Source organism: Cygnus atratus, chromosome 23, assembly GCF_013377495.2.
Source record: "Cygnus atratus isolate AKBS03 ecotype Queensland, Australia chromosome 23, CAtr_DNAZoo_HiC_assembly, whole genome shotgun sequence".
Lineage (NCBI taxonomy): Eukaryota > Metazoa > Chordata > Aves > Anseriformes > Anatidae > Cygnus > Cygnus atratus.
The window spans coordinates 3139498-3166255 of NC_066384.1; the positions used below are offsets into that span (position 1 = coordinate 3139498).

The 26758-nt window shown below is 49.0% G+C and overlaps 2 protein-coding genes across 4 annotated transcripts; one reads left to right on the forward strand and one right to left on the reverse strand.

Annotated features, from left to right (window-relative positions):
* Positions 1–7261: 7261 nt before the first annotated feature.
* C23H1orf109 (chromosome 23 C1orf109 homolog) lies at positions 7262–9307 on the reverse strand. 2 transcript variants are annotated; one of them, XM_035562199.2, is made up of 4 exons: positions 9006–9307; positions 8756–8935; positions 8558–8676; positions 7262–8189 (listed from the first exon to the last, which is right to left on the reverse strand). In XM_035562199.2, exons 1-4 carry the CDS (start codon positions 9278–9280, stop codon positions 8149–8151), a joined length of 615 nt encoding a protein of 204 aa, XP_035418092.1. In that variant the 5' UTR covers positions 9281–9307; the 3' UTR covers positions 7262–8148. The 2 variants fall into 2 exon arrangements, with proteins under 2 accessions (XP_035418092.1, XP_035418091.1); XM_035562198.2 differs by having other exon boundaries at positions 8460–8676.
* A 170-nt stretch (positions 9308–9477) lies between these two features.
* CDCA8 (cell division cycle associated 8) lies at positions 9478–15346 on the forward strand. Of its 2 annotated transcripts, none has more exons than XM_035562280.2 (10): positions 9478–9623; positions 10501–10629; positions 10891–10931; positions 11390–11465; positions 11795–11934; positions 12312–12391; positions 12728–12826; positions 13010–13136; positions 13574–13660; positions 14011–15346. In XM_035562280.2, exons 1-10 carry the CDS (start codon positions 9542–9544, stop codon positions 14053–14055), a joined length of 906 nt encoding a protein of 301 aa, XP_035418173.1. In that variant the 5' UTR covers positions 9478–9541; the 3' UTR covers positions 14056–15346. The 2 variants fall into 2 exon arrangements, with proteins under 2 accessions (XP_035418173.1, XP_035418174.1); XM_035562281.2 differs by having other exon boundaries at positions 11798–11934.
* The last annotated feature ends 11412 nt before the right edge of the window (positions 15347–26758 follow it).

Here is a 26758-nt window from a genome sequence, read left to right on the forward strand (position 1 = left end):
CCCTAGTTCAGGTGCACGAAGCAGGAGCAGCTTTCCCTTCCTCAAACGAAGTAGCAGGACACAACGAGCTGGAGGAATCCAGCCAAAGGAACAGCTTTGCTTACTTCTGCTTTGGCTTCTTCCTCGAATGTTTTTTTCCTCAGCACTGGCTGATGGATTTCAGACCGAGGGAACATTAGGAAACGAAACGGAGAAGGCTGTGACACACTGCGCGCGGTGCCAAGGAATGGCAGTGACGCACGGCAGCTGGTGAGGTCCCTGGCACGCACCTCGCCACAGGACCCCGGCCGGTCCCAAGCTGCTCTTGGTTGCTGTCTTCCAGTCCCAACGGGGTCTTCTCCGTGCACATCAGCAGCTGGGGCATCAGCAGCTGAGGACAATCACCTGCTGCTGCTCTGCACCTCCCGCGGATGTGCCACGGCCCCGGGTTATGTCAAGAGGACTCTGGCAGGGTTTGCAGCATCTTCAGAAACCTTCCCCTTGAAAGCCAAGAAAAAAAAGGGGATCAACAGGAAAACTGTCGGGGCCTTGCACAGCACAGTTTGTTCCCGGAGCTGGCGGCGCTTTGCGGAGAACAGCATTACTTTTGGAGCAGAGCAGCAGGCAGGATCACAGAGTCAGGAAGGAATGAGGCATTATCAGACTACGCCGATAGCATCCCCTCCACTGCGCCACGGAGGTCACATTGGTTACTCCCCGCAGTCACTGCCAGGTACCCTCTGAAATGAGGCCCTAAGGTTTGACCAGCTTGAATTCATCTCCTAACCTCCAGAGAAAAGAGAAGAGGTCCTATTATGCTCAGCGCAAAGTTGAATCTGGTCTCTGGCTGACAAGTGGCTATGGACTATACACAAAAATGCTCTAAAGATGACTGCACCAAATGTTTCTTCTCCACCTAACGCAGTTGTTTGGGATTCGGTTAGAAACAAAACTGCATCTTGTAGTTTTTAATAAAGCTCTTGGCGAACAGTTCAAACACTGGAGGGAGGAAGCAGGAGAGAGAGGTTGAATTTATGGGAGCGGGAGGAGATCGTTTGCTTTCTTAGGATTGGAAAAGATTAATAGTGTGCAAAGGCACTTGGATTCATTCCTCACATAGCAGAATGGTTAGGAGACTTACCGGCTTGATATTCTTCATTCTCCCTTCCCCAGGTGGCCTAGAGACTGTCTGGACTGCAGGAAAAAAGGAACAGGGAGCCATCCCATATCAGCTCCCAGTGAGGAAGTAGCTGTGGTACGGTAGGGAAGGAGGAAAACCAGGCCTCACAGGGCTTGCTCTGCTGTGAAACTAAAGACCTGCTTACTATTCTGTAAGCTCGGGTCGAGGGGGAAGGCAGTGGTGACTGTGGAGGTGGCAGGGAGCAGAGCACAACAAAGCAGATTCATCCTACCAACATTTACCCATTCCAGGGCCCCAGACCACCGATGGCACCAGCTGTTTCATAACAACAATCTGAATTTATGGAAGCTCCCTCTCTCCTACCCCCAGTATTTTGCAATCGATACATAACACACCAAGGTGAATCCCAAAGCAAAGAAAATTTGAAGGAAAGAGACAGGAATTTCCCAAGTCCCACTGAACAGCCTAAAGCTTTCCAATATCCCCAAAACAACAGAGTGCAGCAGAGTGAAAAACAGATTAAAAACACAGTGGAAAAGAGATGAAAAGCCATTGGATGCACATGGGGAACCGCAGGACGTGACTTCAAGGCAAGCCAGAGGCTGTGTTGAAGAGGCAGTCTCCAGGATTGTAAACTGACTTATTCATTACTTCCAGTCTTACAAATCTCATCAACCCTCTGGACCTTGGGATGACAGACAGTCCTTTCCTCCCTGAGGCCCACGTCGAATGTGGCTGTTATGCACTGACCATGAGGTTGCATGCAGCTTGATATACTCAACAGCAAAGACAGAAGACCGCAAATAGAAGCCACTGGCCCTCTCCCCCGGTGTGAAGTAACAGACACCTCCCCAAAACCAAAGTTATTCTGGAAACTAGATGAGAGGACAGGCAGGGAAACTTGGTTTCCGTTGTTGGCTCACTGTTGTCTCAGTAACATCGGACAGATCTCCTAATTTCTCCATGCTGCTGCAACTGGGAAATTGGAAGCTAACATCCCTGTCTCTTGGCTGGGTACAAGTCCAGCACCGAGTGCTTTCAAAACGCCACAGAAAGCCATGGAGTGTAGTCGGATACAGAAAATTAAAATTGTAATGATATCTGTGAATATCTGTGGAGCTCCAGTTTGTAGGCAGGAGGCTGCAACGGTGCTTATAACGCTGTATTTTGAGGTGACAACTGCTTCCTAGAAGGCCACGATCAGCCTTATTTTTCAAATAATATTAAGAAATATAATGTTTGCTCTGTCTGAGAATGAATGAGGAACTTGAGCAGAACTGCTAAACATAAAAGTTCCTGGACATCTGGAAAGGATTAGTCAGGAAGGTGCTTGGGACGAGGAGTTCAGGCCAGTTCAAGAGACACCTACTGTAGATTTGTTTCCACAGAAGGAGGGAGGAGGAGTGAAAGGGCTGAGGGGAAAAGCAGGAAGGGAGGATTGAAATAAAACCTACACAGGACTGGTAGATAAAGCGAGGGAGATGAGAACAGTCTGCACTCCGCTGAAGCGTGAAGTGCCAAACAGCCAGTCTTTGAGGGTCTGCTGAGCAGGAAGGGCAGGATGTAGCAACATGGGCTAAATCACAGTGGCAAAGAACTGGCCAAAGAAATGTTTGTGCCCATCTTTGCAAGGCCAGACAATGCTCCCTGAGCTGAGCATTTCCTCGCTGCAGGAAAGCACATCCCTGCTTCGCAGCCAGATGTGTTCCCATTCAACTCACGTCGATAGGATTAGCAGATTTTGCTCCCCTTAGAGCCTACCAACAACTCAACAGGGCAAATGCTGTGATAAAGTCAAGAGCACTAGAGAAACATTAAAGCGTAGACAGCCGAGTGCTAGGAACGAGAGCTGCACATTCAATTAATGTAGATGGGAGAATGTTTGTTTTATTTCTGAGTGGATAAGCACTCAAGCAGCCTCTGGGGCCCTGCAAAATCACAAAGGAGTTCTGCTCCAGGCCAAGATGAAAGTCACAAAGAATAAGCATGAAAACCACAGGGGCTTGTGAAACTCATGCTTGGTTTATTAAATGACTCACGAAGCTTTTTATCACATATTTCTGCCTCCAAGTAAAATCAAACTTAAATTCAGGTGCCAAATTCTCTACCTTTTTTCTAAATATGGAAATTCAGTTTTGAAATCTGTCTGAAAACACATGAGTTAATGCTGGAGCAAAGCTTTCGGGTTTCTTTTAGAAGTCTGGAGTTCTGAACCTGGTGCTAAAAGTCCATATATTTGGTTCCAGCATAACCCTGGGCAAAGATGTTGGGAACCTGGAATATCCAGAGATGGGCACTAACTGTTACCACTGTTTGGAGGATCGGGAGGGATATGATGAATGAGAGCTTTTTATTGTCAGTATGGTGGCAAGCTGGTCAGAATCATGAGAAGACAGAAAGCACAACTGTACTCTATTGCACAGTGGGAGAATGGGGTGATATAAATGTGTCAAAAATAAAATTACCCATAATTGGTCTCATTTCTAAAGCAGAAATGTGTAGAGACATCACTGCATAAGAAGCTAACTTGCACCCTACATGAAAAAACAAACTAACCAGATAGAAGTCAGATGCTTTCCATAAATGTTTGTGGGTATTTAAATTTAGTAACTGATTTTAGTTTGTGCTTTCGCTGTAAGTTAAGAATAACTATTTTCAAACTACGTTAGTGGGAGGTAAAGCTGAAAATCAAAGCATGAGCTTTGTGTTTCCTGAAAATTTTACTTCAGCAAGGTAGCTCCAGCTGCTAACTTTGTTTTATTGCATTCCTAAAAGACAGATCTCCATGCAAGAATACTTTAAGAGCTCTGTTCCAAAAATAAAGGCACTCATTTATTTTTACGGTTAGGTATATTTTATCAGTCAGTCTCGGAGCTAGCAATGCCCTTGGCATTGCTGTTACCCACTGGCCTCACTGAGGCATGGCACAGGCCTCTGTCCCCACACACAGCTTCCTCCAGCCCCTCTGTCTGCCAGGTGAACATTGCTGCTGTCCTAGCACTAAAACACTGAAATTTTTCAGTGATGAGAGCAGGCAGACCTGACTTGCTAATGGTGGGCCACATTGCAGCTGTTTTGGAAAGTTCAGGCACAGAAACAAATCCTGAACGAGCCAGGGACCTTCAGGACGAAGAAGAGAGATGAGGGGAGGAAGAGCAGCACCTACCTCAGTCTGTCCTGGCTTCTTGGAGCTGCAGGCTGGGACAGCACCGCAAAATGACATCCAAACCGCCTGTCTGTAGGTGGCTAACTCAGTGGGGCAGGCTCCCAAGTATCTGAGGAGGAGGAGCGGCCTTCTCACTCGAGTGCTCTGAAGTTAAGCACTTGGATATGAAATACCCACCCGGACTGTCGTCACGGTGGGACGCTTTGAACCTGCAGAGGTTCTCCAGCAAATACAGGCTGAAGGGAGGCTCGCACACACAAGGAATGACATTCTTGTTAACAACTGGGGATCTTGGCAGCCTTCCTGAACTGCAAAGTACAGATCTTGAAACTGAGCAAAACTCACAGTTGTATCCAATTAGAGAGCTGTGATGCAGAGGTTCGTTTGTGCCCTTGCAGAACACTGCAGACAAACGCAGCCGATGACACGGCCTATCAGCCATAAACAGTCCTTTGTAATTAATCACACCAAAACTTCAATGAGCACCTCCTTCACCCCATTTCAGTGAGAGTCGGAGTCAGGTCATGGCTAGTTTTAATTCAGAAAGCTCTCTCAGCACTTTTAACAGGGCTGTTGTTAACCCAAAAGACAGATACTAGAGGGCCGGACTCCCAGTAGAAGCAGAGAGGCCACCACTGAACTGTTCTGAAGACCTTCCAAAATTTAAATCCATTTATTCTTTATGCAGCTGTAAGACAGACTGCCAGAGAAGAGGGGTGTTGAAGGGCTGTATAGTGTGTGCTTATGTAAACACAATTTTGCATCCACAAACACCACGATTTACTGTTTTTGATGATGATACCTCAAGGCCCAAAGAGGACGATACCCCAAGATTCACCCTACAGTCATCTGTCTTTACCCCCTTCATGCCATATGTAATGAACATAAGTCTATACAGCTGTTCCCTGTTAGTCTGCCTGCCCTCCCCTCTGGCTTTACACTCTGCCATTTTACAGTACAGTTTTTTTGCATCCTATCTTCACTGAAATATATCAGTACGGGGTTTAGCTCAAATCATGGCAAAGGGGCTAAGTTCAGAATACGTCACTGTGCTTCAGAAGTGACAGTAAGAAATGCAAACTAGCATCTACATAACTCCTATTGAATTTCAGCCCTTTTCCTCAAACCATTTTATGGATTTGGGTAACCTTCATTTTACTTTTTTTCATCTACTTTGTTATCTGGCAATGTGGGATGAGTTTGTTGTGGAGACAGATCACCTTGGCCCGTCCTTGTGTGATTAAGAAACTCAAGATGTTTATGGATGGCAGTCTTAAGCTCAGAGAGCCCTCGGACAGCAAACCAAAGACAAACTATCAGGGGTGGTGACAATGGCTGCAGCAGTACACACTAATCACATGTGGAGCCAGGCAATGAGCAGAACTGCCGCTCCTGTCTGCCTGGTGGAGATGTGCAAAACAGAGGCGAGAAGCAAAATGCACCAGCATGCACTGAAAGAATGTCAACAGACTTGAAAACTGAAGTTTCTTTCTTCCCATCAAAATGCCTCCTACAAGGCAGCAAATCACACAGCTTGGCAGCACAGTCCCAACACAGGCAATACATCTTCACTTCTGCCACAGGTTTTTAACTATCAGAAAAGAGACAGGGAGATGGATGGGAGAGACTGTTATCATCTTTGCTCTCTTCTGTATCACAACATACAACCTCGTTTGTCAGATGCATTTCAGACTGACAGCCTCTGCAGACACCGGCAGTCAGCTGTCACAGAAACAGCTAGGAGGTAATCTACATAAATCCACTGCAGTCTCCCACAGCAGACACTCATCCTTTCCTTAAAATCAGAAGTCAGTAATGTCCCTAAGGAAGATGCATGGGCTGAACACTAACAGCAGGCACTAGCTAATAAATTTAACCTACAGCACTTCACTGACTGGAACCTAAATACTGGGAAAGTGAGTCTGAGTTTAAATAATCCAAAGGTAGAAAGTGAATATCTAGAGCTGAGAGAGGAATTTGTGGCTGGGAGCAAAGTTCTGGAAAGGGACATTACATGAAATCGCTCACCATGCTGTGGACATGAAAATAAATGCCTTACACTGAAATGATACCGTGATGCAACCTGCTGCACCAGAAGCAAACTGGCAAAATGAGTCAGTGACAGGTCACAGTGAGACAGAGCTACTCAAAGATGGGAAATGCTTCGCATGCAGAAGCAGCTGCATCGAGACTGCTGTACATTTGCTAAATAAACTGCATTCTTGGCTCATCTGCCAAACCAGTATCTTAAATGTATCATCTGCTTTATCTTAAACCGAGGCAGGAGGAGCCCATTTCTCACTTTCCTAGCAAGGAGATGGCCAAGTGAAAAGCTCCAGAACAGTGGCACATTGACTCACAGCAGTTAAGCTGCACTCTTGCACAAGGTCTGTAGGGAATGCGAAGAGCAGAAGCCACTCATCCAGCCACAAGAGCCACTCTCGCAGCAGGCTGGAGGGCAGGATCAGCACCGGCAGCACTCCAGGGCCCTGAAGCAACGTGGGGCATGCAGGCACAAAGAGGAGCTGCTTACAGCCGTGCCAGCAAACCAGCTGAGCGCCCCACCAGCCCCCATGAGCAGCAGCTGCCTGGAACACCAGCCCAGTATGCGTGCTCAGAGCAGAACTTGCCTCGCTTTCCCTCTGCTTAATGCCATTCCTTTGACAAACGCTGATTTCATCAGCCGTGACACCCTGAAGCCATACCAAAGCCAAGAGGGTGATGTTACTTTTCTTTGCAATTAAAACTGCATATTAAGTACCATTCTAAAACAGTTGTCAGCTGATGGGGAAGAACTGGCAGCACCAGTCCTGCACAGCCAGCAGCCTCCAAAGGCCCTCTGAACACAGCTCTCCGTAGGTGGAGCAGTGCCCTCCGGTGGTCAAATGGATTCCCCGCGGTTTGAGATCTATTTTGCCCCCTTCCCAAAAAAAAAAAAAAAAAAAAAGAGAAAGAAAAATGTACTCAAGCACATCTACAGTCACAATTATTTATTTGACCTTCTCTGACAAGTTACAGCTCTTATCAAGTAAGTTACAGACACGAATCCCATCATTTCCCGTGAACATTACAGAGGATCAGTTTCACGGCCAACAGAAGATGACCCCTAACTGACAGCAGCTGCTGCTGCCACAGAGTGTAAAGTTTTAAGGCTGAATTAAACATATCAATATTTGTCACAAGCAAGTGATTTTAACTGGTACAGACACGTCTTTCTCAGAAGCATACTGTAACACACTCAAAAACTGCCCATATTATCAGAAGTCAGGTGTTTATGCTAGATCTGTGTAAACGTAGTTACAAAGGTACAAGCCAAATTTGCTCCTTCCTCTTCAATATACAAGGGGGATGAAAGCAAACACATTGCTCAGAAGCACAATGTACAAACTGGTTTTAATTCCTGACTTGACATCTTTATTTAGTGTTAAGGATGGTACCTAAAAATCTTTATGTGGTATCAACCTGCTAGACCTCATGTTACATTTATTTATTTGCAGTGCATATCACCATTTGTTTACAAGTCAGTAAGTTTCAACTTTTTTTTTTTGTATACAAAACACCTGTAGCAGAAAAAAGAAAGGATGACTTCCATAGTTGAAGATGCTGGCTCCCTTCTATTGCTATGACTTGATCAGCTCAACCTCTTCTTCAGACGTTAAGTCCATCTCCATTTGAAAACGGAACAGTCCAAGCATTTCCTACCAATGCCAACTCATTCAGCTTCCAAAACACCATCAGTAAAGCTTCCTCAACTCATCCTCCTCTTTGTGGTTATCTTGGAATATACCAGGCACTCATAGAAGCTGGTCAACATCAGTCCTCCTTGGATTTTCCATCTGGAGCCTGGTTAGCAGGGCAGCTGTCACTGGTTGTCCAAAAAGAGAGAAACCTTAAGAAGAACATCTGAGTTGGGGAAGAAAAAAAAAGCCATTAGTTTAACGCATTTTATTTGTGTTCCGTACCTGCAAAAATTTAACTTGAAACAACGAAGAAAAATGTATATAAAGCCAACTTCATAGAGCTAGTGAAATGGATCACTAAGCCCCCATTATAACGGGAGAAAAGACATCGCTCCCAGACAATCCTTGGGTGCAAAGGTAGTATTTACCACCAAATCATTTATGAGATCTGAGCACAGATTGCAAAGAACCAGTGCAAAGGAAGCAAGCTCACCCACTGCTACTGAGCCCAACACAGGAGCTGGGTGGTTGGCAGGCCTTCAGCCTCCGGGGCTGAGAAACACCCTTCAGGTCTGCCCTGTGAAGAGCTACCTTGAACAGTGTCTTCCTCGTACCGCTCCAAAATCCTCTTCCAGGCCTGCGGGAGGGCTTCCATGTCTTCTGGGCTGTCACAGCTGATGCGCAGCAGGAACAGCTTGCTCTCCAGGTACCTGCGGGCTCCGTAAGGCCAACACACACATAAAGCAGCACCTGCCACCCCCCCCGGAGAGCCCACCACCGCAAGGATACAGGTGCCGGTAGTACCGCTCCACATCCTGCAGCCCTTCCAGCACATCAGCCAGCGACGGGCGGCGAGGCCCGCGCCGCAGGCTCTCGGCCAGGCCCAGCTCCGCCGCTCTCTCCTCGTAGAGCCGCAGCACGGCGGCGGCGCCGGCCCCGACGGCGTCCCTCAGGGCTCGGAGCTCCTCCCTGCGGGGCACAGCTCAGCCGAGCCTCGCACCCCGGCACCCAGCCCGGCCCCGGCGCCTCCCCCCCTCACCGCCGCCGGCCGAGCTGCTCCAGCAGCGCCTCGGCCGCGCCGCGCTGCTTCCTCCACAGCCGCTCCCGCAGCTCCCCGAAGGCCCCGAGCGGCGAGGAGCCCCACGCCAGCCTCCGCGCCGCCCGCAGCTGCTCCGCCAGCCCGGCTAGAGACACCAGCAGCGGCTCCCAGGAGGCCAGCGCCTCCCTCCGGGCCGCCTCCTGCCGCGCCGCCGCCGCCGCCCACTCCCGCAGCGCCGCCGCCATCACGCCCTCCGCCGCCGCTGCCGCCGCCATCTTAGCGTCTTCCCGGAAGCGCTCCCCGCGCCGACGTCACCAAGCGGCGCCAGGCTCGGATGGCGGCGCCGCCGCCGAGCTCGGCTCTGATTGGCCGCGCGGCGCGCGCCGGGTTCTGATTGGGCGGCGGGTGGGCGGGGCTTGCGTTTAAACGCGGCGCGGGCGGCGGCGGCGGCGGCGCTGGGGTTGGGGGGGGGGGGGCCTGGGGCTGGGCAGGCCCCGCACGGCGGCAGCGGCACCTCCAGGCCCCGCGGCCCCGCCATGGCGCCCTCGCGCAAGAAGGCGGCCGGGGGGGCCCGCGGCAGGAAGCTGGCGGCCTTCCTCAAGGACTTCGACCGCGAGGGTGGGGGCCGGGAACGGTTTTTTTTTTTTTTTGGGGGGGGGGGGGGGGGGGTCTGGGACCGGTTTTATTTTGGGGATGGGGCGGCCCAGGGACCGGTTTGGGGGGGGCGGCGGCACCGGACCCGTTTTTTTGGGGGGAGGGAGTTGGGGGGGGAGCGTATCCGGGCCTGTTTTTGGGGGGGGGGCCAAGCCCGGTTTTGGGGGTAGGTGGCAGCCAGGTCTGGTTTGGGGGGCGGCTCGGCCCGTTATTGGGGGGGAAGGAGGGACCTGGTTTTGGGGGGGGGGGGGGGGTTGAGGGTGGTTGGGCCTCGTTGGGGGGGGGGGTGGTCGAGCCTGATTTTGGGGGGAGGGAGGCGAGGGTGGCCCCGGGCCTGGTTTTAGGGGTGGGGGTCGGGGGGTCCTGGGCCCAGTTCTTGGAAGGGGGTGGCGGCGGTACCGGGACCGGCTTTTGGGAGGGAGCGACCCCAGGCCCGGTTTGGGGGGGGCGGGGCGGTAACGGGACCGTTTATTTTTTTGAGGGGGTTGGCCCCAGGCCCGGTTTTGGGCGGGGGGTGTCAGCCACGTCCAGTTTGGGGACGGGGGCCTGGGTCCATTTTTGGGGTGCGGCCGGACCCGGTATTAGAGGGGGGCGGTGTCGATGGTGGGATCCGGTTTGGGGTGGGGGGGGTTAAGAAGAGGGCTGGCCTGGTGGGGGGGGGTAAGGGGGGGTGGTTGAGCCTGGTTTTGGGGGAAGGGGGGTGGTGGTGGCCCTGGGACCGGTTTTGGGGGGGTCCCAGGACCAGATTTTTGGATTGGGGGGGGTCCTGGGGCCGGTTTTTGGGGGGAGGGGGCATCCTGGGCCTGGAGCCGAGCATGAGCCTGTGCCTCTGTCCCCACAGTGAGGAGCCGGGTCGAGCAGCTTCAGACAAACGGGCAGCGCCTGGTCAAGGAGGCAGAGAACCTGTACAACATCGAGATCCTCCGGCTGCCCGTGGCGCTCCGCGAGATGAACTGGCTCGAGTACTTCGGTATGGGGGTGCTGGGCTGGTGGGGGCGTTCCTCCCTTTAAACGGTGCTGAAAGGGCAGCAAAAAGTCGAGGCGAGTGGACTTGCACAAGCAGAAAGCCTGGGGGTGTCTGGGAGTGCTGGTATCCATCTGAGGCTGCTCGCTCACTGCTAGGAAAACCACTTTGTGCTGCTTTTTGTTCTAGTGCAGTGTTAAAATATAGCTGCGTGTATTGTAGGAGCTGTTGTGGATCACTCTTAAAAAAGAAATGTTTTCTTTCTAGCTAAAGGTGGGAGTAGAAAGGTCTTGGAAGCGGCAGCGACAGTAAGTATTCAACATAAATATTAAACTTGCTTGATGGTGTCATATAGCCCTGTAGGAAACAAAGGGGTTCTTGAATCTGTAGGAGTGTTGCAGTGATACAGGTTACACTAAGAACTTTGTAAATGCTGCTTTAAGACTTATCAGTAAGAGATCCTTCCTGTATCCAGTATAAGATTTGCCTGCTCGTACTGCTCCTTGCCTGGCCTGCTTAACTTCAGTCTTGTGTACCTAGAGGAACACAGAGTCTTCAATACACCAAAGCATTTCTAAACTGGTTGAACAGCAGGAAGATCTAATACATTGTGACATCCCTAATAATAGGGATGGTCCCCATTTGAGCTCAACAGAAGAATATGAAGGTGTTTTTGCTATAACATCCTTAAGGATTTGGTTAACAGTTCTTATTAGCGATCTATCCTATTGATAATCCTAACAGTATGTTGACTTTTTAATTTTAGGCAGACTTGGAGATAACAGAAATAAACAAGTTAACAGCAGAAGTTATCCAGACTCCTTTAAAAGTCATCAAGAAAGGTCAGTTTGTTTCTAAGCATTGCGATGAGCTCAGTAAGAGGAAAGCATGTCGTGGTTAGCATACTGTGAATAATAATTCAGTTCTTAAAGCTTTCAATGTGTTTAAAGATGTGGAAGTAATTTTACCTTTATACTTGTTATCTGAAGTAGCTTTACTTCTATCAAAATGTTCAAAATAGTGTTGTGTCCACCATTTTCATTGGAATTCAGATTTTAGAAGCAAATTGTTGCCAAGGATGCATGTACTAGCTTAATTTTTACCTTAGGTGGTAGTCAATAATGTAAAATTACTGCGTGTTCTCAACTTGGATAATGCTTTCTCCTTCTAGTAGAAAAATCTAAACAGGGTATTGAAGCCATTGAAGAAGAAGCAGAGTCTCCTTTGCTTCCTGTAGCAAAGAAAGCAAAACACGATAGCCAAGTTGTTCCAATGCTAGAAGCTGAAAATACTAATCCAAGAATGGGAAAGGTAAATAGCTACTCTTTGTGGTTACTTTATTCCCAAGATATAAGCTACTTACTGAGATGATGATGCCTTTACCAATAGTAGCATGTAATTTTTTAATGGATTCATTTTGCTCTGGGCAATAATATGTAAATGAACAGGACTGAGTCAGATCAAAAGTTCACGTATCCTCCTTAAGTTCTACAGCTGAACTTAAGGGAGAGAACTAATACTTGGATGGGGATGGTCTCAGAAGTTTATATGGGGTTTGTTTTGGACTCTTGTGTTTTAAAAAGGAGCCTATTAAGTCAAATGTTTTGTATGGAAGCATTTGTTCCATATTTGGAACTCAGCTGCCACATGAGAGGGCGTTAACTGATTTGGGAAGTAATGTGTTTCAGGTGAGAGCATCTATTAAAAAAGCACCAGTGTCCAGGAGCAGAAGAGCTCCTTCAACAAGAGTGAAACGCATGAGTAAAAGGTAAGAAAAGATATCCCTTATTACAGGATTTCAAAAATGGAGATTGCTAATGTATCTTTTACATGTAATGGAATGTGGCTTAGTAGGCTGGCTGATGTAGGCATGCCATGCTGGGGACAGGGTGGGGAGGCAGTCCAAATGATGTGACAGTGATGGAAAGTGGTCAACTTCTTCTCTTGTAACATCCAGCTATCCCTAGCTTTGGGTTTGCCCTGGATTAGTAAGAATCTCTGATCATCTCACCTAAAATTTTGCGAAGATGCCACTTGTACCTCTCTTAAAATGATTCTTTTCTGAGCAGTAGGGCTTTACTTATTTATTTTTCTTTTAAAACAGGTCGAGCAAAAATAACTTTATCACTCCAGCTACTGGTCGAATTGTTGATTTCTGTGTTCAGGGAGGTACTTCCATTGTCACACCCAGGTTTGATTCCAGGTCTGTGTTCTATTAAATAACTCTGTTAATCTGTTATATAGATGAGTGCCTTGCTGCTTGCTTTACGTATCAGTCATCTTTATGCAGAATATTCCCCAGTGTCTCTTTGAACCTGAAATAAGACTTTTAGTCAGTGTTTTAAGCAATTGCAGTAAAACTATTTACCTATAACTTTTGTTTCAGAATTTTCAAGACCCCGGGTTTGCGCACGCCTGCAGTAAATGAACGTGTTTATACCATCTCTGCCAATGGCAGCCCCCTCGCTGACGGCAATGATATCTTCATTACAGTCCCTGTCGGAGGAGGGGAGGTAAAGTCAGGAACTTTAACCTGTCCAATCCGTGCTGAAAGGATAGCTTGTAAATTCTTGGGCATCTTATCAGTTTCTACTGACTCTTGGTCATCCATTCTTGTCTGTTTACTTGTGCCACTACAGGTTATCAGGGAATAGTTGTAGGTTAAAAAGAACCTTAAAAACTATCAGTCAGAAGTGGGAGCTGGCCTAAGCAGAATATAGTGTGATGTTTTGCTGTGCATTTATGTATAATTAAAAATAGCTTCTGCTGGCAGTTATGTTGGTAACACTGAAATGCAGGTATGAGTTGAGCTTCTGGTCAAACTGGATGTAGATCTTTGCCTGTACATGGTCTTCTAGTATGCATGGATTTCTTTATTTTTTTTTTTGTCTTCTAGCTACTACAGCTACCCAAACAGGAAACCTAAGGTTTGTTTTTGGTGTTTTTACAGAGTATTCGTTTAACAGCAAGTGATTTGACCAAGAAGAATCTTCTTCATCTGAATCCGGAGGCACAAGGAATTATGAAGAAGCTATCAGTAAGTCTACTTCTTTTAATCAAGTCCTGAAGTTATAATGCAGCACTGTCTCTGTCATTAGTCACTGGACTATTGACCTGTAATAGCTTCTTATTTTTTTCCCCCTTGTCTTGTATCTTGGCTCATGTCACTGATCAAGAGAAAACATGACCTGAGAAGGGAAGGATGGGAATACCTTTACTTCACATCTAGCTTATTCTAAACAATGGATTAAACCATGCAGTTGTTGGGAAAACTATTATTGATGTTTTGAAAAACAAAGTGTCTTCCACTTCAGGCAGAATTTCTAAGTGTCTGTGGGATATAATAGTATCTCTTAAGACTGCTGATGAATTTCTCTGTCTTTCTAGGTTCGTCTCGCACAAGCTTGCAGTGGTGCAAAAACCCATAGATGAAACGTGATGAATGTTGGCATCCCTCTGTAAATATGGAACTCTACATTTAGGACTACTCTCGTTAGTTCTTCTAATCTGTCATCCTTCTATTAGCTTACAGAATGGAAGTTAGGAATTCTTTTTTTACCTATATGTGCTGGGATTACAATGCATTTTTTTACTTAAAGTATTCAGGTTTTTTTTAATTGTTATTATTTCCTGTTTATTCTAAGGTGGAGACCAAGGCACACTTACCTTGGGCTTGTAGACCAGCAAGCTGAGTAGAAAGGCTATTGTGATATCTTGCAAAAGACAAGCAGTGGATGCAAGTGACTGGAGTTCACTTCTGACTGGGAAAAGAAACCAACAGATCAGATTTGTTGCACTTCCTTCCAGGCATGGCCTTTCTCTGCTGATGGCTTTAAAAGTGATGACTATCTCAGTATAGTATCTGAGACGCCTCAAGGCAAGTTACAGGTGCCCGGGATTAAATGGAAAGTTTCTTATAGTTTATGGTACTGCCATGAATTTTAAACATTTTGGTTTTGAGGTTTTATAGTGGAAGTATTCATTTTATTGGTTTAAAAGAAATAAAAATCACTAGTGGTTTAACAAAATCTGCCAGCTAGCCTTCTGGCTAATCAGATTCCAGTAGCTGTAAGGTTATTCAGTGATGTCTCTAATGTGAGAGAACTTTGCTTTTCCTATATACTTCTCAAAAGCTTTAGGAGAAGACATTCTCCTGAAATTGAATGTAGACAGGGAAGAAGGAAGTTAAGACTAGTCAAACATTGTTTTTCCTGTCTACTCATTTAAATTGAATTGATTCACTGCATTTTCTTAACAAAGAGATAAATCCAACAAATACTATTTAAACTGAATAAAATAACTTCAGTCGTTAATAATGGCATTTTTTCATCATTGCTTATAGGAAATAAGCAAGATTTCTCTCATTCCAAATTTAGGAAAACTCACCTTTAACACTTCCCCAAGAAGCTAGATTTAATGTATTTATATTAAAATGTAACAGGAACTCTTATCTGGCTTAATGCTTTGTGAAATGAGGCTGGAGAGGCAAGTCTTGTATTTGCTTTCCTGTAACAATGGTCTTATTTTCTTAACAGCTTAGAAAGGGCAGAGCTCCCTATGAAGCACCAGCTACCTATGGCAAGGTGGCATGATGTCTTATAGTGCAAAAGATGTCTCTCAAAACCCAGGGTTCCATTTTCATTGTGAATCTTTGTGGGAGAGGACACGTATCTTGTCTATGAAATAAAAATATGTAATTCCTTAACAGCATCATTAGCTTCAATTCCCGAAGTGTTGTTCTCTACTAATCAAAGTCAGATGTGTAAAATGGCATCTGCAAGGGACAGCCTGATAATCCTCCCTCTGTTTCAGCTGAGGGAGTTGACACAAAGATAAGAAGGGTGTTCATGGTAAAGAATTTCGCTTTGCTAACTTTGTCTAAGAACTTTATTTCTAAAAATAGGCCTATTTCTTCCTTAGCTGGCTCTTTACAAAGATACCTTTTCACCTTTGATTCAAGACACTTTGGAGGGACTATGGAGTTAAACATGGGTATTTGTTGTGACTTTGGGGATTTTTTTTCTAGGTTTGGAGAAGTTCTGCTTTTGCCAAAGCCAAGCCTGCAGCATGATTTAAAAAAAAAAGACTGGGAAATGCTGCTATTGGAGGCAACTTAGTGTGTTGGTGTAAATCTTTATAGCCAAGGAGCTAGGGAAAAAATTTATAGAAACAGCATTTGTATATGAATTTAATTTAAAAAGCAAACATGTCACTGTAATGCAAGCCTCAGCTATACACTAGGCATTTGGAAATCACTGTTTATCAGGTTTTGGCAGCTTCCAAGTCTTAACTGCAGGTGGCAATATTGTAAACTACTAGGTTACAAGTATATTTCATTTACTGTTTTTGAATTCTGCTACTATTCATTTAAAAATTACTTGAGCAGTTGCATTTTGTTTAACAAAACTAGAACCTCCCTCTTCTATTCAATTCAAGGATTCCTGGGGCAATACAGGGAACCTGGTTGACTTTTTGTGTGTATTGGGGGGAGGCTTTGTTTTGTTTGTATATTACTTGCGTGCTAGCCTAGCTGTACTCTGAATCGAGTGGTGGGAAACAAAAAGCAATGCAGCAAAACACTGCCAGGTTGGAAGAGGCTGCATCCCTCACTGGCAGGAGCAGTTCGGCCTACAGAAAGAGACTGGCATTAGCTTGTCATCTGAGCTGCTGCTAGGTCTGGTGCTATGGGCATGGCTTCAGAGACTGCCCTCAAAATAGAGCCAGTCTTGAAGGGAGAGCTAGAGGACATTGAGGCCTTCTCAGGATATATTTTTTGTATGTTCCTCCCAAGAACCAAACTGTGATGGAGTGTTTGTGTCTTTGTTAATAGGTGAGGCTCTGTAGAAGGAATTAAGGTCCCTGTGTTTTGCGTCTGGTTCTGTAAGAAATAAAGTTTTCCTGGCTGTAATTTTCATTATAGATCTCAGCCCTGTGTAGTATTCATAATGGCTTTCTTGTAGGAAGGGTGGTTTGGGGAGTAACGGCTGAGGTTTGATAAAAGATTGCTGAACTCTGTTTTCAGATCAAAACCACAGACCTGAACTAGTGCTCTTTCAAAGTCTCCTTTGTGACAAAGCAAGCTGAAAAAGGAGAGCTTGTGGAGCTTCCAGCAGGGAGCAAACAAGCAGTAGGGAGCGTCTGTTTGGTGAACAACTACAGTCTTGCAGGGGGAATAACATTTGTGCCTTCCCTGGCTGGCTGAGATGTCTCCCTCCGGACAGGAGCTCCCGCGTGCCCCAAGCAGTGAGTTGTGCTGGGAGGCTTCCCGCAAGTCTCCTCTTTCACTGCAGCTTTGCTCTGGGCACGCCAACTCCAAAGTTCAGCCCAAATTCATAATGAAAATGTGAACCTATTAATCTAGAGAAATAATGAGCAGAATAGGTACCCGGTGAGGTGCCTTCCCCAGGATGTGCTGACATTGAACTCCCTCAAAGGGACTGTGTTAGATAATGATCCTAATAGGTGGCTCCTCCAGGCAATTTGATAGATGTGCACTATCAAGCATTGTCAGAAATAGCTCCGTATACAAAGCAAGCGTTTATCATCATGGACACCTTGCAGGTGGTCACTGATTTGGTGACATTGTAAGAAATAAATAGATAACAATTCCCTGCTCGCTGATGGAAGGGACGATAGTTTAGAACAAATTAGAGCTGTCTCTAGGCAATTTTTTCATAGAGGAGTTTTTGATTTGAAGGTGCAGGACAGCAACTCCTCCAGCTGACCTGTATAATTCCACCTAAACCCCATGTTCCCTGGGCCAGCTGAAGGCATAAGAAGTGGAAAAATTCCTTAGCATCGCTAAAAGAGGCATGGAGGAGCTGGTTTTCTTCTATTTTCTAAATTCTTCCTTCTTTCTTAAATAAGTGATTGTGAGAACTGCAAATTAAAGGGTGAAATGCCTGTCTGGAAACACCTGCTGTTTTGGTGACTTGGGTTGAACAGACAATTCAGACTCTCTGAACTTTATATTCAATGGCAGCGTCCGCAGCTCGCAGTTCAGATATTTTGTGGACCAAAAATTCACTCATTTATGGAATTTGAGTCGTTTGGGGAAAATGAGCACACAGATCACAACCTCAGGGATCAGGGGAATAACAAGAAAAATGTATTTTCAAAAAAAGGCCCTCCTTTAATCAATATAATCAAAAGGATAGCTTGTCCTCATCAGGGTGTCCCTGGAGTGACTTGATGGGTGCGTTCCATTCCCACCCCAGTGTTTTTTCCACTCCAGCTGAACTCCAGTCTGCAGCAGTGATGTCACCCCAGCTCTGATCCAACTTAAATCCTTCCAGCAGCGTTCACAGCTGAGCAACGAGCAGCTTTTAATGAGGCAAAAAGATCATCTCCATTAAGGAGATGAGGCTGTGGGTTGTACTGACAGTGGGTTTTTATCTGGATCCCAGGCTCTCTGCAGTAACCCTGCTGCAGCAGGCTCCAGCCGGCATCCCTCGTATGCTCATTGTGTTCAGCCCCTGCCTGCTTCCCACCAGGCTCTCTTCATTCTGGGCAAAGTCCTGCTGGAAGCACTCGGCTGGGGGCCAGGGGCAGCTTCCAGCAGCTTGTTGTGACTGCTGAGATGCTTAAATATTAAATTCAGCCCAGGTCTTGCATTTGATTGCTTTACAGCGCAAAGCCGGGGTAGTCCAAGGATGGAGCATTAACCCAGATGTTGTGGCTTGCTGAGGGGCCTGAATGCTGAGCCTGAAGTTTGGCTTTTAATGTGTGGGTGGTGGAGGGTGGGAGGTGAAAACAATTACTCAAATTAACAGGCTTGTAAGGGTTTTGCAATTTAAGCTTCTGTAACTTTGCTTTTTTCTTCCTCTTTTTTTTTCCCCCCTCCTAACTGAGAAAGACTTAACATTTAATTAACCTGACATCATTTAGCAGTTGGGCATGCAATTAGGTAACATCTATTAATTAGGAGATGCGACTGGTGGTGGCTTTCCTGAGCTGGCATCTTGCCGCACAGAGGCTGTGCGGTGCTGAGCGGTGCCTCGGAGGGGCTGTGCAGCCAGGCGCCATACCGCGACGGTCCCCCGGGACCTTGCAGTCTTTCATCCCATCCTGTATCGCATGTCGCAGGCAGCGGGGACTTCAGAAAACACATCAAACAGCGGTGTTTGCTATGGATTTAGCTGCAGCTTCTTCTCCTCTAATTGATTGTACTGCGGGGCTCTGGAGGAGTGCTGGAGCTGCCTGGTGAGCCTTGCTGTGATGCTTGCTCATCTTCTCCGTGTGCGTGCTCAGGAGCAAGGCAGGTGCTCTCTTCTGGCGAAGAAGATGGTACCCGCTGGCTTTGCAGGGGCACGTGGTTTAGGAGAGATGCCTTCGTCCACCTTTCCTGAAGGAAAAGCCGCATTCCTGCCGTGGGGGCTGCTCCCTGCCTGGGGCTAAGGATGCCAAAAGCCTCACAAGGGACACAGCTCGCCCCGTGGCTCGTCTTGGGTGACGGCTCGGTCTCTGGGGGTACAGGGAGCGGTGCTGCAAGGCACAAAGCCAGGGTGGGTGCTGGGGGTGCTTGGTGGGAAGGGTCCCTGGCAGGGGACCTGCTGAGATAGAAGCGAAGGCAGTAGGTGCAGTGTTGGATTTTCCCTTTATTTGCGAGGTGGGTGTCGTCTCTGTCCCGTGCTGCTTTGTGGCTTCCATCAAGGCAAGAGCAGTTCAGCATTGCTGTGAATTTTATTTGCAAGACTCCGGTTTGAGGGAGCAGTGTAAGAAGCCAGAGGGGCTGCAGCTTAGTTTCTAGGCAGGAAGGGCTGGCAGGTGAGTTCCTGGGAAGCTGCCTTGCTCTGTGAGGTCTGTAGGTGCACAGCACCCTGGTGCATCGCTGCTGGTCCCACGCTGGCCACCATGAGGAGGATGGCATGTGGTCATGGCCCATCTCTACGGGCTGCCAGCGGCCACCTGGCAGACCAAGAAGGGCTTTGCCTTCCCTGTGCTGCCTGCCTCTAAGTGCCAGAACACTTCAAAGGATCGAGGGAGAAGTCCCTTGCCCAAGTAGCCAAGTTCTCTGAAAAGGAAGGGATGAGCACAGCTGCTGTCCAGCTGCAAAACTGTCCTGCAGGGGCAGGCAGAGCTGGGGGACGATGAAGTCGGCTGTGCTGAGCCTCCTCCAGCAAGACAAATACTTGTGTTGCTGTGTTGCAAGCCCTTTCTTAAAATATAAATCCAGTATTTCCTTCTGTGAGAGGTGATCATGAGGCAGGATGGGTCCTTTCCTCGCACCAGGAACAGGAGCCATGGGAAGTTTGAGCTGTCAGGAGCCCAAAATGAGTATATCCAATTTATTCATAGACGGCAGCTTTCTTAAAGGCAGGCTTTCTTCCACAGCTGTGGTGCAAATCAGATCCATATTGTCCAGTGAATCTCATTTACAGCAAGATAATGTGAAAACTGGTGTGGCTGGGCCTCGCTGTGGGATTGCAGGGTGCCACTGCTCTGCTGTCACATCTGAGCTGGGGGAAAGCATAAATGTCCTCTTAAAATACAGCGCTGGGAACCAGAGCTTACAGGGTGCAGACTTCAGAGCGATTTCATCCCTGGCTCTGATGGGAGTGGGGATGAAATTCTCTCTTTTTCCCAGAAAATTAGTGCCCATAAGCCATGGAACTTTACCCACCCCTCGCCCAGAAGCGTTATTATGCTGAAAAATAGGATTAGACAGAATCGCTAATTTGAACATCGCACACAGAGACCAAAATCCCAAGCACCCTCCCTGTCTCTCCAGGGAAAGATTTATTGCCTGCTACAGTGTAATTAATCTAATTTCCCTTAATAAGGGTGAGCCAGTTAATAGGAAAGTCATGTCCTCAAAGCTGGGTGCCGCCTCTCAGCCCAGCTGTGCCCAGGAGTGCAGCCAGGGGAGAGCTGTGGTTATCTTCGGGGAGGAAAAGATGCTCTTGCAGCACGATGTTCTCACGGTGCTGTCGTCGGCCGCGCTGCTCGCGTTGCGCAGCCTTGCAGCAACTGCCTGAGAGCAGCTTTCAAGGGAAAAATCGATATTTACTAGTTATGGGTCAATCTTCCTTCTAAAGTACAAAGCCTGCTGATTTCGCGCAGTTTGGAGCCGCGCTGAGCCGGGAAGCCGATGCGTTTTGTACACGATTTGAACTTAATTCCTTTGCTGCGAAGCAGGGAGTGGAAAGGTTAATAAAATGTAGCTGCTGTCGTGGGCTTGGCTGCCCCAAACACCAGCAGGTCCCTGCTCCAGGGAAGAGGTGGGGTGGGGGAAGCGATGGTACACCCTCGGGGTTGGGGCGCAAAGCTGGTGGAAAAGAAAAGGATGATTTATCCTTGTCTGCATCCCTCGTATAAATAGCATCGGGGGGGCTTGTGTGCTAATTGCAGCCTATCGTGGCCAGCTTAGCAGATTACAGGCAGCATCTGCCGGGGGGCTGGAGGGCTCACCCAGGGGGAGGATGGGCAGCCGGGGAGCTCCTCAAGGGTCTCGGCAGCTGCAGCTGGGGGAATTGCAGGGTTTTATAAAGAGCCAGCACGTTGGTAAGCATCGCTCCTCCTGGGGAGGCAGGCAGGCAGACACTTGGGGAAGGGAGAATACAGGAGCACGGCTGGGTGCTTCCTCCAGGCAACCAAACATCAGCGAGCTGGGCTCATGCTCATCCCTGCTTCCATCCCCAGAGCCCAAGGCGTGCCCCCCGTCCTGCTGTCACCCCTGCCAGCCCTCGCCTACACGTCCAGCTCCTGCGGTACTCAGCCTTCTGCGAGGGGCCTCCGTTCACCTTGGTGAGGAGCGCCCATCGCGGAGCAGTTCGGCGCGATGCACGCCAGCAAACGGTGCCCTCGAGGAGCAGCACCGCGTTTCCTCCCGTCGCTGCAGCCGTGCGTTGGGGCTGGAGGCGTACCTCATGCAGCTCGGCCGTCCTAAATGTGCAAGTGGTCAGGGGAGAGCTGGCTTGCACCGTCCCTTTTCTGCCTCTCCCCACTCTCAGGTGGCTTTGACTCATCTGTGCGGAGAAGGTCGGATCCAGATCGCTGGCAGGGTTCGTGTTTCCCAAGTGCTGTGACTTTCTGAGCAGACACGTGGGTTTGCTTGAAAGGGCTGTAGGCAGAAGAAGCAGTTTTGGAGGAGCAAAAAGAAAGCAAAGCGCCACAGCTGGACTTCGCTCCCAGCGCTGGGGAGCTCGGCTCTGCACTTCTGGGGGGAGCAGGGATGCTGTGCACCCCCCCATGAGATAAATGCACGCCACGGGGAGCTTTAAATCCCACCCAAAGCAAGTGATGGCCCGAATTTATCCCTAGAGGCAGGGACCACAAGCGCTGGACATTCCTCCACGTAGCCCCACAATTTCCTGCCAATAAATGGTGAATTTTCCTCCTGGTTATCCACGAAATGGTCCTTCTGGGGGTCCAGAAATGGGAGGCGGGGGGGACAGTGACTAATGACAGCTTGTGTACTGGTGGCCCTCTCGCCGCCGCCACGCAGCTGGGATGCGGTGGGAGAGGGACGCGAGGCGGGCGCAGCGTCGGACGGAAAGCTCATTTCCCACCGAGGGTGACCTTGTGGCCCGCGAGCCTGGGAAGCTGAGGCCTGATGGCACTTGATTGATGGCATGCGAGGAGTCGTTCTCCCTCAATGTCAGTCAGCTCGCCTCCGCTGACTGCAAATGAAGGCACAAGAAATTGGAGAGTAATCAATGCCAGATGGAAAGTGCAATTGGAAATGCTTCTGTCTGGGCTGTGCGGCCCGGGAGGAGAGCTCGGCTGGGCAGCGCAGAGCCCGGCTCGTGCAGGCTCACGAACGCTCTCGCTTTCCCTTTCTGCTGTTCAATTATCGCACACAAAGATGACAGGAGCTGCATCTCCATAGGAACCTGCTGAAGGAGGAAAGCACTCGCCAAGAGCTGCCAGCTCCAGGTCCTGCCAGCTCCGAGCAGCTCTCGCAGATAAGAGAGGCGACGCCGTCATCCCACCAGCCAGCAAGGGGCATGGCTCTGGAAAGCAATAGCTTCGCATTTTGTGAGAGCAATAGCTTCGCACTTTGCACAGCACAGAGCAGAGAGAAGGAACCGGGCAGCTGTGAGAGCTCCTGGGGAGCGGAGCTGCTCAGAAACCACCTGAGCATCCCCAGGGAGCTGGGCAGCAGCGAGGCTTTCGGTGCATCCCCTCGCAGCTGAGCATCACCCACGCATGGTGCAGGAACCTGCTGCTTTCCGTGGCCAGGGCTGCAGACATGGGAGAAAACCCTCGGGAAAGCCATATTTCCTGGGGAAACAAGGGCATTTTTAAAGAGGAATTTAGCAATTTTAACTTTAACTGACAGAGACTGGGGCATAGCATATGTCAGCAGAAAAATAGTGCCGTAAGTGATGCTATTCAAGCGCTGCATTTGAAACACTTGTTAAAATTAAAGGCCTGCATTAGTTTGTTATAGGGAATTGCCTCGGGCACATTCAAACGCATTAGCTCCTGGAGCTCTGCTGATGGAAAAGGCCATCAGAGAGCGCCGGTGCCATGAAATGCATTAGAAGCACCCGGTGGGACGGAAGCTGGGGCTGTCAGGAGCGGGGTTTCTCCAGCCACGCAGATCCATCACCAGTGATGGAGAGCACTTTGCAAGGCAGAGCTGTGAGGAGCCTTCAAAGAGCAAAAAAAAAAAAAACCTTTGGGATAATGGGAGTGCATCCTCTCCCGCATGGCTGGCATGGCTCAGCCCTGCCAGAAGAGCATAAAATGAAGGGAAAGCCGGGCTGTGCTGAGCAGCCACGAAGAGGAGGCAGAATGGGGCTGCAGAAGGGTTGCCCATTTTTCCATGGGGCCCTTCTGCTGCAGCTGGGATCTCCCAGCTCAGCATTTCAGCAGCAGGGGAGCTCAGACAGAAGCCGTAAATTTTATTTGGAGTAGATAAATGTCATTTCCCAGCATGCAGATTGGCTTGGTCCGTTAGGCAGAGACAGCTCAGCCCGTGCAGGGCAGTGCTGGCAGTCCCAGGGGTCCCTCTCCAGCAGCAACCACCTCGTCTGATGGGATTAATGCTGGGAAGCAGCAAGAGGGGCTCTGCTGTGTGGTAATCACAGCTGTTAAACGGCGTGGTTAGGAAACAGGGTGATTAACGGGAACCCAGCAGCAGCCAGCACGGGGCTGCTCCATCCTGTGTTTGTGCAGCCCTGGACAAGGGCAGGAGGCAGCGAGGAGGATCGAGGATGGAGGACAGAGGATGCTCCAGCTGGTGCCACCTCCTGCCCCTGGAAGGACGCGTCCCTGTCCCGTGCCAGCACGGTATAAAACAGCGACAAGGCTCTGCTTGCTTGCTATAAATAAAAGCCCTTGCAAGGTAGAACCAATTTCCCTTTCCCCTTGGGACAGTGCCGACTGAGAGTAATCCCATTCTTTTTGGCAAATAAGACTCCTGGCAGGTGTTTTTTTTTTTGCGTGTTTGAGCAACAAGGCACCTCGCTGCGAATCAGTTACAGGTTCACTTTCTCTTCCAATACCCAGCTCACCTGGAAATAGGGAGGCCCGATGGCAACGGGAGGAAACTTTGGAGGCAAAGTTTGATGCTAATAGCCCAAGTTAATTGCCAATTGTTGGGAGCCGGGCTTATTGGAGCCTACAGCTCGCTCCACGTCCTGACATCTCCCTCCTTTGCTTTCACCCATCTGGCACTTGCCATCTGCTCTGCACCACGCTCCCCGCCTTACCGGAGGGCTGCTGTAGGAATTTGCTCTGTGCCGAGCGCCGGAGCCCCGGGAAGGGCAGGGGCGGCCCAGGCAATGCAGGAACGAGCTGAGGATTTCATTAAGTAATTGGTGCGGGCGGGGGCTTGCAGGCTGCGGGGAAGGTCTCTGCTCAGCTTTTCTCCTCTACCTCCATTTGCTAATGACCTGGCTTTACCTTCTCACCTCCTTTTCTGGTTTGATGCCGCAGTCAGTTTCTGCTCTTTGTATCTATTATTGTCCTAAAAAAAAAAAAAATCTATTTTCTTTTGGGTAGAAGTAGAAATACTATTTTAATGCAGAACCGCTGCATTGCTTTTCCTGCTTCCCAAAATCACCTCCTGCAGACAATATCCTCTTCCTCTTTGGAGGCTGAAACTATTTGCTACAGTCATAATTTCCTTCCAGCTCCAAAGATTACTTTTGAATATTTCTCTGTGGGTATTCAATAGCGATGCTTTTCTGGCCATAGAGGAGGTTTCAACAGAGCTGCGAGGTATTTCCCTTCCTGACGGAGCGGGTATAATCCATTCGGGGCTAACTCCTGCGTGACCACGGGCTGGCTGTGGCAGGAGAGTGCTCCGGGCACCCACAGCTTAAAGCAATGCTTAAAGCTCTTTCTCCGCAGTTCAGCAGCAATAAGATGGCGAAGGACCACTGGGGCTTGGGACAAGGCCACATGCAGAAGGGAAGGGACGTGAAGGCAAACTGCAGGGCCGGCCCCAGCCCTGCCATCCGTCTCTGCCCCGCCGCAGGAGCTCTCCGAGCAAGAAGCAGCAGTGAAGCTGCTCGTGATGTTTTTAATCAGCCTGGGCAGTAAAAGGAAATCAGTCATGTTAAAGGAGAATCGTAAAACAGCTTTGAAAACCACAGAGCCGTGTAGAAGTGTTCAGCTTTGTTTGTTTAGAGCGCAGCCATTTTACAGTGCCATAAACCTCCCGGCACGTAGGCTGCAGAGCGTAAATCCTGCTCCAGCTCTTTTATGTGCTGGCTAATGATAGGGGCAATGTGTGGACTCAGACAAGTGATACGGGGAGCCGGGGCACTGTGTCTCCGTGTCCTTGGTATCTCCCAGCCAGCCTGGCTGCATTTATTTTTTGCCAAGCAGACAACTCCGCGCTCCCAGGACGCAGCAGATGCTGCAGCTTCACCCTCCCTGCGCCGCTCATTTCAATGCAACTTGCTGAGCTTCTGGGCTTTGGTGATTTTCCACTTTGTCACCATTCTCCCGGTGAGGCAGCTTCCTCTCCTTGCTCTCGGCTCTGGCCCAGAAAGAGCATCGTGGCTCCTTATCTGGTTACATCGTTATCTCACAGAGAGGTTTCCCGCAGGACTGGGGTTTGCTGGGCTGGTTGTGCTGGAGGAGGCACTGATGCAGTGTGCTCTGCTGGCACTCTCATCTCCGCTGGGATCTGGGATCCTTGAGCTGAGGGGCACGGAGAATGCTCCCACATCTTCTCCAGGCTGCTCTCCATCTCTCCTGGTTAGGTCCAGCCAGGGTTTGCTGCAGCACCAGCCGGGGCGGGTGACAAATGGCACGTGAAGGTGTCGCGGGAAATATGCACACCCAGTGATAGAGACGTAATGAATTAAATGTTGGTGAAATTGATGTGGGGCTGCTGTAATGAATGTACACGTGTTGTGAGGATTAGGACACAGGTGTGATGAATATTGTCTATCAGCTGTGATAAAAAGCCTATCATCCCCAATACATATTTTCAAAAACTAATTTAAGGCTGAACGAGATTATTAAAAATGAGGAGAGGAAATTGTCTGGGATATATTTAGAGTCCCTTGGTAGGTAGGAAGTGGAACTACAGCCTGTGGCGTGAAAAGGATAGATGTGGGCATTGTGGCAGCCTCTGATAAGGGGACAGGGCTGAGCTGGTCTGAAGGGGAGTGGCTGGAGGGGGGATTAGAGCTTGTCTGGGGTCTTGGTGCTGCATGCGGGGACCGACCCCCCCTGGGGCTGAGCAGAGAATCACACTTCTGCCAGCAACATGCATCTGTCCCCGTGCTCAGTGTCCCTGGTGTTTCTTTCTTACCTTGGTTCCTTTCCTGAATCTTTGACTGTTTTGGGGCTGAGCAGAGAAAAACGGAGAAGTTGCAAGCTTTGTTCCCTTAGGGGAAAGCAGCTTCTGCAAAGCAAGGGCTAAGTAAGTGCCACCTCTGCTGGAGTTGGCAGGGAGAGAAGCCCCAGCCCTGCTGATGACAGGTGGATAACGGGGCCTGTGGGCACCCCAGGACCCCGACCCGTGGGGCTGGGGCTGTGCTGGTGCTTCCCAGCGGGGCATCCCTCGGCAGAAAAGTCCAGCGCACCCATGCACACGCGGCTGGGAAGGCTTGAGAGAAGCAAGCATACAAAAGCGGGGTGGCATATAGGCCATCCATTGCCGAGAACGCTAATGTACGGCAGTATTAGCTGATACACAGGGGACAAGAGGAAAAAGCCATTGCTG

Excerpts from the sequence above, each read along its gene's own strand:
- C23H1orf109 (XM_035562198.2), bottom strand. The coding sequence starts at position 9,280 with ATGGCGGCGGCAGCGGCGGCGGAGGGCGTGATGGCGGCGGCGCTGCGG. Across the intron at positions 8,936-9,005 it reads GAGCAGCTCGGCCGGCGGCG|GGAGGAGCTCCGAGCCCTGA; the intron begins GTGAGGGGGGGA and ends TGTGCCCCGCAG. Across the intron at positions 8,677-8,755 it reads GAGCGGTACTACCGGCACCT|GTACCTGGAGAGCAAGCTGT; the intron begins GTATCCTTGCGG and ends CGGAGCCCGCAG.
- CDCA8 (XM_035562280.2), top strand. The coding sequence starts at position 9,542 with ATGGCGCCCTCGCGCAAGAAGGCGGCCGGGGGGGCCCGCGGCAGGAAG. Across the intron at positions 13,137-13,573 it reads TCCCTGTCGGAGGAGGGGAG|AGTATTCGTTTAACAGCAAG; the intron begins GTAAAGTCAGGA and ends GTGTTTTTACAG. Across the intron at positions 13,661-14,010 it reads GAATTATGAAGAAGCTATCA|GTTCGTCTCGCACAAGCTTG; the intron begins GTAAGTCTACTT and ends CTGTCTTTCTAG.